Here is a 14,205-nt window from a genome sequence, read left to right on the forward strand (position 1 = left end):
TTTACTGTTTATGTTATCAGTAAGGCTGCCCATCAACAGTAGGCTATTTGTAGTTACGTTTTTTGTTTTCTTCTTCTTTTTTTTTTTTTTTTTTTTTTTGAGACAAGAGTCTCACTCTGTTACCTAGGATGGAGTGCAGTGGTGCAATCATGGCTCACTCCAGCCTTGAATTCCTGGGCTCAAGCAATCCTCCTGCTTCAGCCTCCCAAAGTACTGGGACTACAGGTGTGAGCCACCAGGCCCAGCCAGTAGTTACATTTTTAGGGAATCAAAAATTATATGCAGATTTTCAACTGCCCAAGGGCGTCAGCACCCCAATCCACACATTGTTCAAGAGTCAACTGTATTATCAGATGGTATCGTTGGCAATAACAACGGCTCACATTTATAAACCCCTTCCCATTTGCCAGGCACTATAGATATTGTCTCTGCTCAAACCCCTCCAAGGGCTTCCCTGTGGCTCAGAGAAAATCAAGATTGTGCACAGTGGCCTACTGAGCTATATAAACAGGCCCTTGGTCTACTGTGACCCATCACTTGCCACTTCACATTCCCTCACTCTGACCCAACACATGGCCTCTGTTATTCGTTGAATGCCCCATGCAGGCAACCCCAACTGGGGCTAGAACCCTAGGGGATTCTTCCAGTAACCTGTGGGCCCACCCCTCACCTCTGTCAGGCCTCTGCTCAGAAGATAACTCATCACAGAGGCCTTCCCTGACCACCTTCACTTAGCATTGTTTACAGCAGGGGTTGGCATACTTTTTATGTAAAGAGTCAGGCTTTGCAAAACATAAGTCTCTTCTGCAGCCACTCAGTTCTGCCATTGTAGTGAAGAAGCATGAAGACAATACATGAATGAATGCGTGAATATGGCTGTGTTCCAGTAAAACCTTATTTACAGATACTGAAATGCCAACTTCATATAATTCATATAATTTCATATATTTTAAATGTGTCATGAAATGTTACTCCTCTTTTGATCTTTTTGACCATTGATACAACACAATTATTCTTAGCTTCTGGCAGTCGACCCTCAAGTCATGACTTGCTGATGCCTGTCCACGTAATTCTCTATCTCCTAAACTCCTTTGTTATTTTTTCCATGGCATACATCATTGGTTGATATCGTATCATATCATATCATATCATATCATATCATATATCATATCATATCATATATACTTACTCGATGTTTATTTTCTGTGTCTTCTGAACAAAATTAAACCCCTTATTTTGCTCACTGCTATATTCTTTGCAGCTAGAACAGCACTTAGTATAAAATATGTATTCAAAATTATTTCTGAATAAATAAGTGAATACAAAGGTCAGTTTCCACACCCTGATTTTATTTAAAAACATACAGTAAGTTGACTTTTTTCTATGCACAACTTAATGGATTTAAACACAGGTATAGATTCATGTAGTCACGATCAAAATCAGGGTACAGAACAGTTCCATCACCCCAAACCCAACCCCAACCCCTGGCATTCACTCTTTCCTATAGTTTTGCCTTTCCTGAGTGTCACAGGAAAGGCTAAGTTGATTCTTACCTATGTAATTGTTGAGACCAACTTCTTGTATCTGACACGGTGCCTTTGAGATCTTGCCAAGTCATGGTGTATGTAAATAGTTCCTTGTCTTTTTATTGCTCAAAAGTTTCCATTGTGTGTGTACCATGGTGTGTCTCCCATTTCCCCTGTTGATAGATATTTGAGTTGTTTCCACTTTTTTGCTATTACAAGTAAAATACTATGAACGATTGTGCTTTTTTGGTGGGAACATAAGTTTCATTTCTCTGGGATAAATACACAGGAGTGTGAATGATGGGTTGTATGGTAAATGTATAATTTTATAAAAACAGCTAAAATGTTTTTCGGAGTTATATATATATACCATTTTCATTTCCATCAGTAAAATATGAGAAATTCAGTGTCTTTACTTGCTTGTTAGCACTTGGTATTGTCGATATTCTCTCTCTTTCATATATGTTTGTGTATAATTTCATAATATCTAAATACACATACTCCGGTACTTTTTCACTTACACCCCCAGTGGCCCTCCCTCGTCCAGTCCAACACAGTCAATCCTTGCAACACCCCAAACAGGCTTCCACACATGACTTACCTACCAGTGAGTGACCCACTCACCAGATTAAAGCCCTCCTTCCAGTAACTCTTAGTTCCTTTCAGGGTTTCTTCTCTCCACCTTCCCATCTTGCTTCCAGCTTCCCTCACTGGTAGAGAATTAAGGACACACTCATATATATACGTGTGTGTGTGTGTGTGTGTGTGTGTGTGTGTGTGTGTATTTATTTATTTATTTAATATATATATTTAAATTTTACCAATTCTAGTAGATGGGAGATAGTATCTCACTGGTTTTAATTTGTAGTTCCAGTATAGCTAATGGTGTTGAACAACTTCTCATGTGCTTATTTGCTATCTGTATGTCCTCTTTTGTAAAGCATCTGTTCAGATATTTTGCCGATGCTTAATGATTTTGTTTGTTGTTTCACTTTGAGTTTTGAGAGTTTTTCATATACTCTGGATTCAAGTCCTATGTTAGAGATGTGATTCACAGACACTTTCTGCAGTTGGTAGCTTGTCTGTTGCTTCACTTAACAATTTGTTCATCAAGTTTAACTTTAAAATTTTGATAAGTCCAATCTGTTTTTAAAAAATGGATAATGCTTTTGATGTCTTTTCCCAAGGTATAAATGTTTTCTCTGATGCTTTCTTCTTGAAATACGTAGTTTTACTTTTCATATCTAGACCATTTGGAGTTAACTTTTGTATAAAGTGTGTGCTTTGGTAGAAGTCTTCTTTTTTTTTTTTTTTTTCATATGCATGCCCATTGTCTCACACCGTTTGTTGAAATGACTATCTTTTCCCCCATTGAATTGCCTTTACATCTTTGCCAAAAGACAATTTACTATATTTGTTTGGGTTTATTTCTGGAACCTATTCTGTTCCATTGATCTATGTGTCTATCCATGTCTATCCATTTGCCAGTACTACACTGTTGTCATTACTGTAGCTTGAGTAATTGTGAAATTGGATAGTGTGAGTCCTCTACCATCTTTCCTCATCCAAAATTGTGTTGGCCATTCTAGTTTCCGTTGCTTTTCTATATAAATTCTAGAGTTATTTTGTTTCTCTCTCAGACAAATCCTGCTTGGGTTTTGATTGGAATTGTGTTAAATCTGTAGATAATTTGGAAAGAATTGGCATCTTACCTGAGTTTCAGATTCCAAACCACAACATGATATACCACTCTGTATTTAAGGTTTCCTTGAATACTTTAATCATACACATCCTTTACATGTTCTCCTAGATTTACAGTATACCAGTTCAGTTTTTGGGGAGGGGGTATTGTAAATGGCATTTTTTTCTTTAAATTATTGTATCCACTAGTTCTTGCCAGTATAAAGGAATACAGTTGACTTTTGTGTGTTAACTTCATACCCTACAACCTTTCTAAATTCACTTATCAGGTCCAGAACTCTTCTACTAACAATGCACTTTTATAAAGCCCTAACACCTCTCCTGATCTCTGTCTCACCCTCCCACCCATCTCACTGTGGGATGGGAAGGAAGTCAATGGAAAACACAGGAGCGCATTCTAATAATAGCCCACATGGTATCCCGTGACACAAATAATAGTGATGGTGACAATAAAATAACAGTAAGAAACATAGAAGGAGCGTTTCCTTGGACAAAGCACTCCAGAAACAACAACAAAAAGGGGCTGCCTTTCCATCTATTCTATGAATCCCAGATGTCTATTCTATCACTGTCTGTTCCTTTTCTGTTCTCCCTGGCAGGGTTTTTACAGCCCCTGCTCTTTTTCTAGGTTATGCTGCATCTTCACAGTTTCCCCTAAATGACTCTGAAGAATTATAGACAGTGCTGTCTACAGTTATAATAATGGATATGGTGGTCCATTTCCAAGACAAAGTACCTCAGATAGGCTGAGGCCCACAAACTATGGAAGGACAGAATATACTAGGCCCATAGCTGGTGCATGCTTGTCAGGGTCCCCTTAGTTACCCTCTCCCAAACCAGAGTTTAGTCTAGAATGAAAGTTTACTAGCCAGCAAAATAGCTCACTTTATCTATTCTTATCAGCTTGCCTGACTACCTAGGTCGTAAGTCAAATACTTGAAAAGTCCCCGAGCTGGCTTTGATTGCAATGCATTATAGGCTGCAACAAAATGCAGTGAGACAATCCTAAAGAAAACACCTAAAAGCCTCAACCCAGCAACCAATAGGCGACGTCTGGGAAGATTGTGACGCCATCGTACTCAGCCTACGAGGAACCAGGGGAGAGACCTGTGCACTAGGGGATAAATTGCTTGTTGTAACCGTACTGGGTGTGCCTGCCTACCAGACATTCAATCTTGCAAGACTGTCATTAAAAGTCTTGCTTCCACTGTTTTCTGTGTCTCTGAGTCCATTCTTTGGGTTTGGACGGGTGCGTTTGTTTCTCATAGTGCAGGTCTGGAGCCGGACTGAGATGGGGAGTAGAGGGACCCCTTGAAACTTCAGGGTGGATGAATATGAAGTTTCATCACCAGCTGTGATGTTTGGTGAGTAGTATGCTCTCAGATAAGTGAGAGCCAAGGAATCTCTTTCAAGTCGCTTTGCCGTGGGCAGAGTTCAAAGAATGATACTCACTCACGGCTTTGAAAGGTTCTAGGGAAGCCTTTACTATGAGATTTCAAGAGGTCTGAGAAGGTAGCAGCCACTTGGAACAGGTCCAGGAACATCTTACTAAGCTGTTGATGCATTTTTTTTCTTATGCTTTCTGTGGCTTCTCATGCCGCACCCTTTCCAAGAGGCCAGTGCTTCCGGGCACCTCCCTAAATGTGGATAAGTTCATAGCCTACATAAGTCCCTGTGTAAAGTCACTGACCCATTTGCACTGCTGCTGTCCCATGAGCTGCTCTGAAGCTCCATGGTGCCCAGAATCTTCGGTAAGGTAACCCTTGCCCCAGGTTGAGCTAATGCCTACTGTTATCCCTAATGTACCTCTGAACCTCAAACTTAATTCTCTCTTCCCTATTTAATTCTTGGTTTCCCACCTCATAATCACCCGTGTCCTCTCTGACTGCATTGCAATCTCTCTCCCCACCTGCAAATTCCAGAAGCTTAACCCTTTCCAGAGCCCTCCCTGCATTTCCTCACCTGCCAAGCCCAATGCCCAGAACCTGCACACAGTCAGTCCCAAAATCTGCTCTGAGCTGTTACAGCAACCAAAGAAACTCAGAGACATCATCTTGTGCCCCATGATCATGATCTTGTGACCCCAGAATCACTGTCATTCTTCTGCTCTCAGCTGATCTTTATTTTTGAACTCCTGGGCTCAGACTCAGAAGGGACCATAGGTGAGAATGGGTGTGGTGAGTGGAGGGAGAAGAAAGGAGGTAGGATTATAGCACTGTGGATAGGGTTGGGGGCTCCCAGAGGTCCCCTGCCAGCTCATCAGCTCTGACTCTTCCAGATATTGGACTGTGTGCCAGTTGACACTCAGGAGTGGAGACTAGATCTGCAATCTGTTGGGACTGTGATGAGGGGATCATCCTGCCCTCGAACCAGACCCAGCCCTGTAGCCCAGGCACTATTGCCTGGAGTTCCTGGGCTCTCAGCGCCAGGAAATCATGAGGTTCAGTGTCTCAGGCATGAGGACCGACTACCACAGGAGTGTGCTGGGTAAGTAAGGGCAGCCCAGGCAGTGGACTGAGTTTTGTTGTGTGTATTCCATCAAGATGAGCAATGCCTGCTGTGTTCACTAACTTCTTTTTGGGCAACCATCTCTCTCTCTCCCTCTCTCTCTCTTCTCTCTCTCTCTCTTTCCCTCTCCCTCTCTTTTTTCTCTCTCTCTTTCTCTCTCCCTCTCCCCCCTCACCCTTTCCACCTCTCCCCCTCTTCCCCTCTCCCCCTCTTCCCCCTCCCCCTCTTCCCCTCTCCCCCTCCCTCTGTGTCCCTCTGTCTCACATCCCCCTCTCTTGTCTTCCCCTCTCCCCTCCCTGTCTTTTCCCTCCTCTCCTTCCTTCTCTTCCTTTCTCTCTCAAGTTGAAGGAAGAGTAGCTCAGTCATCTTCCAAAATTGCTTTTTACCTCCGAGTCACCTGGCTCCACAGCCCCCGACCACCGCATGCCCACTTAGCTGTTCCTCCCTTTCCCCTCTACCCTCACCCTTGGCAACTACCAGTCTGCTTTCTGTCTCTATGGATTTACCTATCTGGGACATTTCATGTAAATGGAATCACACCATTTATAAGTGACCTTTCGTGTAACTTTTTTTTTTTAACTTAATGTTTTCAAGGCATATCCCCATTATAGAATTTATTAGTACTTCATTCCTTTTTACAACTGAATAAATTCAATTGTATCCATGTATCAGCATTCATTTATTCATTCATCTGTTGATGGACACTTGGGCTGTTTCCACCATTTGGCAATTGTGAATAGTGCTGTTACAAACATATGTATACGTGTATTTGCTTGAGAACCTGTTTTCAGTTATCTTGGGTGTACACATAGGAGTGGAATTGCTACGCCACATGGTAATTCTGTTTAACTTTTTGAGGAATTGGCAAACTTTTCCACAGAGCTGCATCAATTACATTCCCACCAGCAGTGTATGAGGGCTCACATTTCTCTCCAGATTCTTCAACCTTTGTTATTTTCTATTTTCCTGTTTATTACAGTCATCTGGGTGGGTGGGTGTGATATCCTGTGTAGTTTTAATTTGTGTTTCCTTGGTAAATAACGATGCTGAGTGTCTTTTCCATGTGCTTATTGGCCATTTGTATTCCTTTTTGAGAAAAGGTTTTTTCAGATTTTTCCATGTTTAAATTGGGTTATTTATTTTATTATTATTTAGTTGTAAGAGTTTTAGAAGATATGCTGGATACTCATCCCTTATCATATATATAATTTGCAAATACTTTCCTCATTATGTGGATTGTCTTCAATCCACTAATGTCTTCCTTGATGCTATTGCTTGCAGTGCATAGGTTTTTAATTTTTGATGAAGTCTATTCTTTCTTTTCTCTCTTGTGCTTTTGGTGTAATATCTAAGAAAATATTACCTAACTCGAGGTCATTAAGACTTACTTCTATGTTTTCTGCTAGGAATCTTTTTAAGAAGTTGACAAAGAATAATTGTGTATATTTATGGGGTAAAATATGATGATTTAATGTATGTTTGCCTTGTTAAATGATTAAATCAAATTAATTACCATATCTACCACCTAATATACTTATTATTTTTTGTCACTAGAACATTTAAAATATATTCTTCAGCAATTTTGAAATATACAACACACCATTTGTTTTTTTAAGAGGCAGGGTCTCACTCTGATGCCCAGTCTGGAGTGCAGTGGTGTGATCACAGCTCACTGCACCCTCTACCTCTGAGGCTCAAGTGATCCTTCCACCTCAGCTCCCAAGTAGCTGAGACCACAGGCACGCACCACCACACCATGCTAATTTTGTTTTTCATAGAGACGATGTCTCACTGTGTTGCCCAGGCCGGTCTCCAACTTGTAGGCTTAAGCAACCCTCCTCCTTGGCCTCCCAAAGTGCTGGGATTGCAGGTATGAGCCATCACGTCCAGCCCACAATACACTATTATTTATTATAGTCACCGTGCCCTGCAGTGGATCTCTAAAACCTATCTTTCCTGTCTAACTGTAACTTCATATCATTTGCTTATTTCCCTGTTGCCCATCTGCCCACACCAATCCTCTGGTAACTGCCCTTCTCTCTACTTCTATGAGTTCAACTCTTTTAGATTCTACATACAAGTGAGACGGTGTGGTATTTGTCTTTCTGTGGGTTGCTTATTTTACATTTCTGCTAAGAGTTTTATATGTTCGCTCTTGTATTTAGGTCTGTGCTACATTTTGAGTTAATCCTTGTGTATGGTATGAGGAAGAGATCCTCTTTCTGCCCACTCTTTTGTGTATGAATATACAGTTTTCCCAGCACCATTTGTTGAAAAATCATTTGTTCCCTTACTTCATAGTCCTAGCACTTTTGTTGAAATTTGATTTCAACAAATCTAAGGGTTTATTTTCTGACTGTTAGTTTTATTCGTTGATCTATATGTCTATCCTGTGTGTCAGCTCCTACACTGCACTATAGCTTTGTGGTAAGCTTTGAAATCATGAAGTATCAATTCTACAATTTTGTTCTTTTTCAAGATCGTTTTAGTTATTCTCGGTCCTTTATGTTTCAATATGAGTTTTAGGATCAACTGATTAATTTCTTCAGAGAAGGCTGGGTGCTGTGGCTCACGCCTGTAATCCCAGCACTTTTGGAGGCCAAGGCAGGTGGATGGCTTGATCTCAGGCGTTAAGAGACCAGCCTGGGCCATATGGTGAGACCCCATCTCTACCAAAAAATACAAAAATTAGCCAGGCATGGTGGTGTGCGTCTGTAGTCCCAGCTACTTGGGAGGCTGAGGTGGGAGGATCACTTAAGCCTGTGAGGCGGAGGTTGCAGTGAGTCATGATCACGCCACTGCACTCCAGCCTGGGTGACAGAGTGACACTTCATCTCACAAAAGTTCTTTGATATGGATTGCATTGATTCTATAGATCAATTTGGGATTTTTGGCACCTGAACAATATTAAGTCTTCCAATTTGCAAACATGGATGTATTTCCATTTATTTACATATTCTTAATTCTTTTCAACAATGTTTTGTTGTTTTTAGTGCACAAATCTTGCACCTCTTCTGTTCAATTTATTCATAAGTATTTTATTCTCTTTGGTACGTGGAATTATATTCTTAATTTCATATTTAGATGGTTTTTTACTGGTGTATACAATTGCTTTTTATATGTTGATCTCTTTTATCTTACAATCCTGTTGAATTTTTCTGTTAGTCTTTAGGTCATAGTAGCTTCCTTAGGTTTTTTTTCTTTTTCTTTTTTCAGACAGAATCTCACTCTATCATGCAGGGTGGCGTGCAGTGGTGTGATCATAGTTCAATGCAGCTTCAAACTCCTGGGCTCAAGTAATCCTCCTGCCTCAGCTTCCTGAGCAGCTAGAACTACAGGCATGTGCCACCATCCCTGGCTAATTTTTTTATGTTTTTATTTTTATACAGATGGGGTCTCGCTATGTTGACCAAGCTGGTTTCAAACTTCTGACCTCAAGTGATCCTCCCCACTTGGTCTCCCAAAATGCTCGGATTACAGGAGTGAGCCACTGTGCCTGGTCCTTAGGATTTTTAACATACAAAATCATGTCATTTGCAAATAGAAATCATTTTACTTTATCTTTCTCAGTCTAAATTCATTTTATCTTCTTGCCTAACTTTCATGGCTTGAACCACCAATGCTATCTTGAATAGAGTGGTAAGAGTGGATATACTTGTCTTGGCCCTGATATTAGGGGGAAAGTATTCAATCGTTCACAATTAAGTATGATGTTAGCTATGAGTTTATTGTAGATGCTCTTTAACAGGTTGAGGAAACTCTCTTCTATTCCTAGTTTGTTCTTTGTATTTTATCATGAAAGAGTGTAGATTTTGTCAAATGCTCTTTCAGTATCATTTGAGAGAATTACGTGTCTCCCTCCTATAGTCTAGTAAGATGGTGTATTATATTAATTGATTTTCACACGTTGAACCAACTTTGCATCCGTGGGATAAATCCACTTGGTCATGGCGTATCGTTCTTTATATATGCTGCTGGATTTGGTTTGCTGTATTTTGTTGAGGATTTTTGAACTTATATTCATAAGAGATGTTGGTCTGTAGTTTTTTTTCCTTGTTAATGTCTTTGTCTGGTTTTGGTATCAAGGTAATACCGGCCTCAGAATAGACTGGAAAGTTGTGTTTGGTTTTTTTGAAAAGTTTGTGAATGATTGGTATTAAGCCTTCTTTAATTGTTTTGTAAAATTCACCATCTGGGTCTGGATGGGCATTTCCCGTGTATGGGTATTCCCCTTTCTCTGCATCCTTGCCAGCATCTGTTATTTCTTGTCTTTTTGATAAAAGCCATTTTAACTGAGATGAGGTATCTTATTGTGGTTTTGATTTGCATTTCCCTAATGTAAGTAATGTTGAACATTTTTTCATATACTTTTTTCATATACTTGAGTGTTTGTATGTCTTCTTTTGAGAACTAGGTATTCAGATCTTTTGCCCATTTTAAAATCAGATTCTTTATTTTTCCCAGCAATACAATTATGTACATATTGTTTTATGCCATTACTTTTAAGACCAGTTAAGAGAAGAAAGGATAAGAAATAAGCAATTATACTGTTTTAATAAGTAGTTACAAGTTATATAATTGCTTATAGAATTACACAATTCTGTTTTATTAGTGCTCTTCAGAGGGTGCAGCCTTGGGCATGAGTGCTGGATCGCTAACTACTCCAGATAATTATGGTTTTAGCTGGGTTCTTTTGGGGTAGCTTTTGCCTTTTTATTACAAATTATATATGTATGTATATATATATATATATATTTTTTTTTACTTTAAGTTCTGGGATACATGTGCTGAACATGCAGGTTTGTTACATGTGCCATGGTGGTTTGTTTCACCTATCAACCCGTCATCTAGGTTTTAAGCCCCGCATGCATTAGGTATTTGTCCTAATGTGCTGCTTCCCTTTTCCCCCCAGCCCCTGACAGGCCCCTGGGTGTGATGTTCCCCTCCCTGTGTCCATGTGTTCTCACAGTTCAACTCTCACTTCTGAGTGAGAACATGTGGTGTTTGGTTTTCTGTTCCTGTGTTAGTTTGCTGAGGATGATGGTTTCCAGCTTCATCCATGTCCCTGCAAAGGACAGGAACTCATTCTTTTTTTACTATTTTTTCCTGATGTTTCTGTTAAGCTTCTGGCCCGTCTGCCTCTGTTGGTATCACTTGCATCTGTTAGACTCCTCTAATTGTTAATTGATTGCTCTATTCTTTTTAATAGGCCTGTGGGCTGCTTAATGTCTAACCCTTTTGCCAAGACAAAGTGTTGCCAGGGTTTGAGGCTGTCTCTGACCCCAGGAGGAGGGCCCTTCTTGGTTATCTCTTTTTCTGATTTTCTCTGTTAAGCTTCTGCCTGGGTTTTTGGTTTTTGGTTGTTTTTGTTTTGTTTTGTTTTGTTTGACGGAGTCTCGCTCTGTCGCCCAGGCTGGAGTGCAGTGGCGCGATCTCAGCTCACTGCAAGCTCTGCCTCCTGGGTTCACGCCATTCTCCTGCCTCAGCCTCCCAAGTAGCTGGAACTACAGGCACCCGCCACCACGCCTGGCTAATTTTTTTGTATTTTTTTTTAGTAGAGACGGGGTTTCACCATGCTTGCCAGGATGGTCTGGATCTCCTGACCTCGTCATCTGCCCGCCTCAGCCTCCCAAAGTGCTGGGATTACAGGCGTGAGCCACTGCGCCCGGCTGGTCTTTTTGTTTCTTGTTACTACTGTCATGGAATTACCACCCTCTTCTTGGTTTTTTAGCACCAAAATTTCAGATATTTTTGTACAGTGTCCTTAGGCATGAACTTCTCCACACTCTTTTCAAGAAAAGCCAGTTTTAGGGGGACTTGTGGAGCTCTCTGTTCTGATGGCCTCCCTCTCCCCCGGACAGAACCGCTGAGCCACTGGACTGGAGCTGGTGTCAGGGACGGCAGCCAGCTTCTCCTGCGGCGATGTCTTTCCTCTACAGCTAGAACACTGGGAGGGGGTGGTAGCTGCTCGTCTTCTCGGTTTGCCCTTTCTTGTGTGGAACCTCTGCCCCATGAGTGAACTCAGGCAGGATCAGTGAAGCCCAGTGTGCTTGACCTGCTAAACCTGGCGTGGAACTTCCATGCTAGGAGGAGGGGCTGGATGGGAGAAGGAGCCCCGGTGCTGTAAGCCACAATTTCTAACTAATATAGCACATCCGCAACATGGAGACAGCAGGATAAAAGATGCTGGTGCACTGCCCTTTCTGGACTGAAACTGTAGCCCTAGGCTGGGAGCTGGGGAGAGGTGGAGTCCCATTTTCTTGTCCGTGACTACCCAGCATAGAGCTTCAATTACACAGTTGGCTGGGGATGTGGGGAATAGGGATAATTTGTGGCTTAAATGCCCTCAGACTCTCACTGCCCTATACAGATTGAGTGGAATTTCTTGAATAAACATTTCTTTCTTTGCTGTATGCCCTTAGGACAATTTCCTGAGACTTAACTAGTTGTTTTTATTAAAAAAATAATTTTCATCAGTTAAATGGTTGTTTTGCTGGGAGGAAGGCACCCATGCTCTTCACACTGACTTCTGGAAGTCCTGCTTTATAGTTTGAAATATTTTGCATTTAAGTCTATGATCCATTTCAAATTAATTTTCACATTTGGTGTGAGATAAAGGTCAAGATACATTCCCCCCCAGTATAGATATCTATTAAAAGGACTAATCTTTGCCTGGTGAGTTGTAGTGGTACATTTGTCATAAATCACTGATTGTCTGTGTGTGGATCTGTATCTGAACTCTGTTTCATTCCATTGATAAAATTATTTATCTTTCGCAATACCACACTCTAAATTATTATAGTTTTATGAAATTTCCTGATCTGTTAGGGTAAGTCGTATAACTTTGTTTAGTTTCTTCAATATTGTATTGGCTATCTTGTCATTTTCATTTTCTGGTAATTAAAAATAAAAAATATGTATAGAGTCAGGGTGTCACTGTGTTGCCCAGGCTGGTCTTGAACTCCGGGATCAAGCAATCCTCTTGCCTCAGCCTCCCAAAGTGCTAGGATTACAGGTGTGAGCCACCGTGCCCAACCATCACTTTCTGATAAATTTTAGAATCACTTTGTTAACTTATACAAAACCTTGCTGTAATATTTATTGAATTTGCATTGAATTTATCGATCAATTTGGGGAACACTAACATCTTTGTTATATTGAGTCTTCCAAAGCATAAACATGGTATGTTTCCCATTTACTTAGGTGTTCTTTAGTATCTTTCAGCAGAGTTTTATTTGTTATTTTTGATGTCATTGTAAATGGTAATGGAGAATTGGCTTCTATCTAGAGCCATAAAACAAACCTCAACAAGTTCTAAAGTATTGAAGTTTAACAGAATAAGTTGTCTGACCATAATTTGATCAAGCTAATGACTACAGAAAGATCTCCAAGCACTTGGGAGCTAAGCAACACAACTCTAAATAACTCATGGTTTAAAGATGAGTCTCAAAGATTTTTAAAACTATATTTAACTTAATGAAATGAAAATACAATATATCAAAATTTGTGGAACATATATAAAGCAGTGCTAAGTGTGAAACTTATTGTGCTAAATAGTTATATTAGAAAAAGGAAAAATCAGTAATCTAAGCTCCCACATCAAGAAGCTAGGAAAAAATAAAAGAGCAAAATAAACCCAAAGCAAGAAAAAGGAAGGAAATAATAAAGAGGAGAGCAGGAGTCGATAAAATTGAAAACAGAAAAACAGTCTAGAAAATCAATGAAATAAAGAGTTAATTCTTTGAAAAGATCAATAATCTTTTGATAGTTTTAGCAAAACTCTCAAAAATTCAAAGAGAAGACACAAATTGTCAGTATCAGGAATGAGACAGGAGATATAGGTTTTGCAGACACTAAAAGAACAATAGTGGAAAACTAGGAATAACTCTACACAATTTGACAACTTAGATGAAATGGACCACCCATTTAAAAGCACAAATGATCACAACACACCCAATATGAAATACATCATTTTAGTAGCCTTATAACTATTAAGGAAATAGAATTCAGAATTTAAAATATCTCCTAAAAAGGAAATCTCCAAGCCCAGATGGTTGCCCTTGAGAATCTAACAAATGTTTAAAAAGAAATTGACACCAATTCTGCACAATCTCATCAGGAGAATAGAATAGGAGGGAATTCAATTCATTTCATAAAATCAGAGTTATTTTGCTACTGAAATCATAAAAAGACAAACAAGAACAATGATAACAACAGAGCAATGAAACTATAGACCAATATCCTTCATGCAAAAATCCTTGACAAAATATTTGTAAATTAAATTCAGCAATATAAAAAAATACTTACGCATCATGCCTATGTAGGGCTTATTCCAGAATGTAAGCCTGGCAGAATATTTCAAAAATCACTCTCAGTGTAATCCATCATATTAACATGCTAAAGAAGAAAAATGACATGATCACATCAATTGATGCTGAAAAAGCATCTGATAAAATTTAACACCCATTCG

The 14,205-nt window shown here is 39.8% G+C and overlaps 1 protein-coding gene across 9 annotated transcripts in view; it reads left to right on the top strand.

The window, feature by feature from the left end:
- Positions 1-14,205, top strand: part of IGFL2 (IGF like family member 2) — a 101,153-nt gene that overhangs the window by 71,732 nt on the left and 15,216 nt on the right. For all 9 annotated transcript variants that reach the window (XR_008541135.2, XR_008541133.1, XR_008541132.1 and 6 more), the window contains exons 2-3: positions 4,496-4,591; positions 5,506-5,714. Coding sequence is in view for 1 of the 9 variants with exons in the window: in XM_016936258.4 (XP_016791747.2) it covers positions 5,663-5,714 (52 nt within the window). In the remaining 8 variants the exon portion in view is untranslated. The remainder of the gene's footprint in view (positions 1-4,495; positions 4,592-5,505; positions 5,715-14,205) is intronic.

Source organism: Pan troglodytes, chromosome 20, assembly GCF_028858775.2.
Source record: "Pan troglodytes isolate AG18354 chromosome 20, NHGRI_mPanTro3-v2.0_pri, whole genome shotgun sequence".
NCBI lineage: Eukaryota > Metazoa > Chordata > Mammalia > Primates > Hominidae > Pan > Pan troglodytes.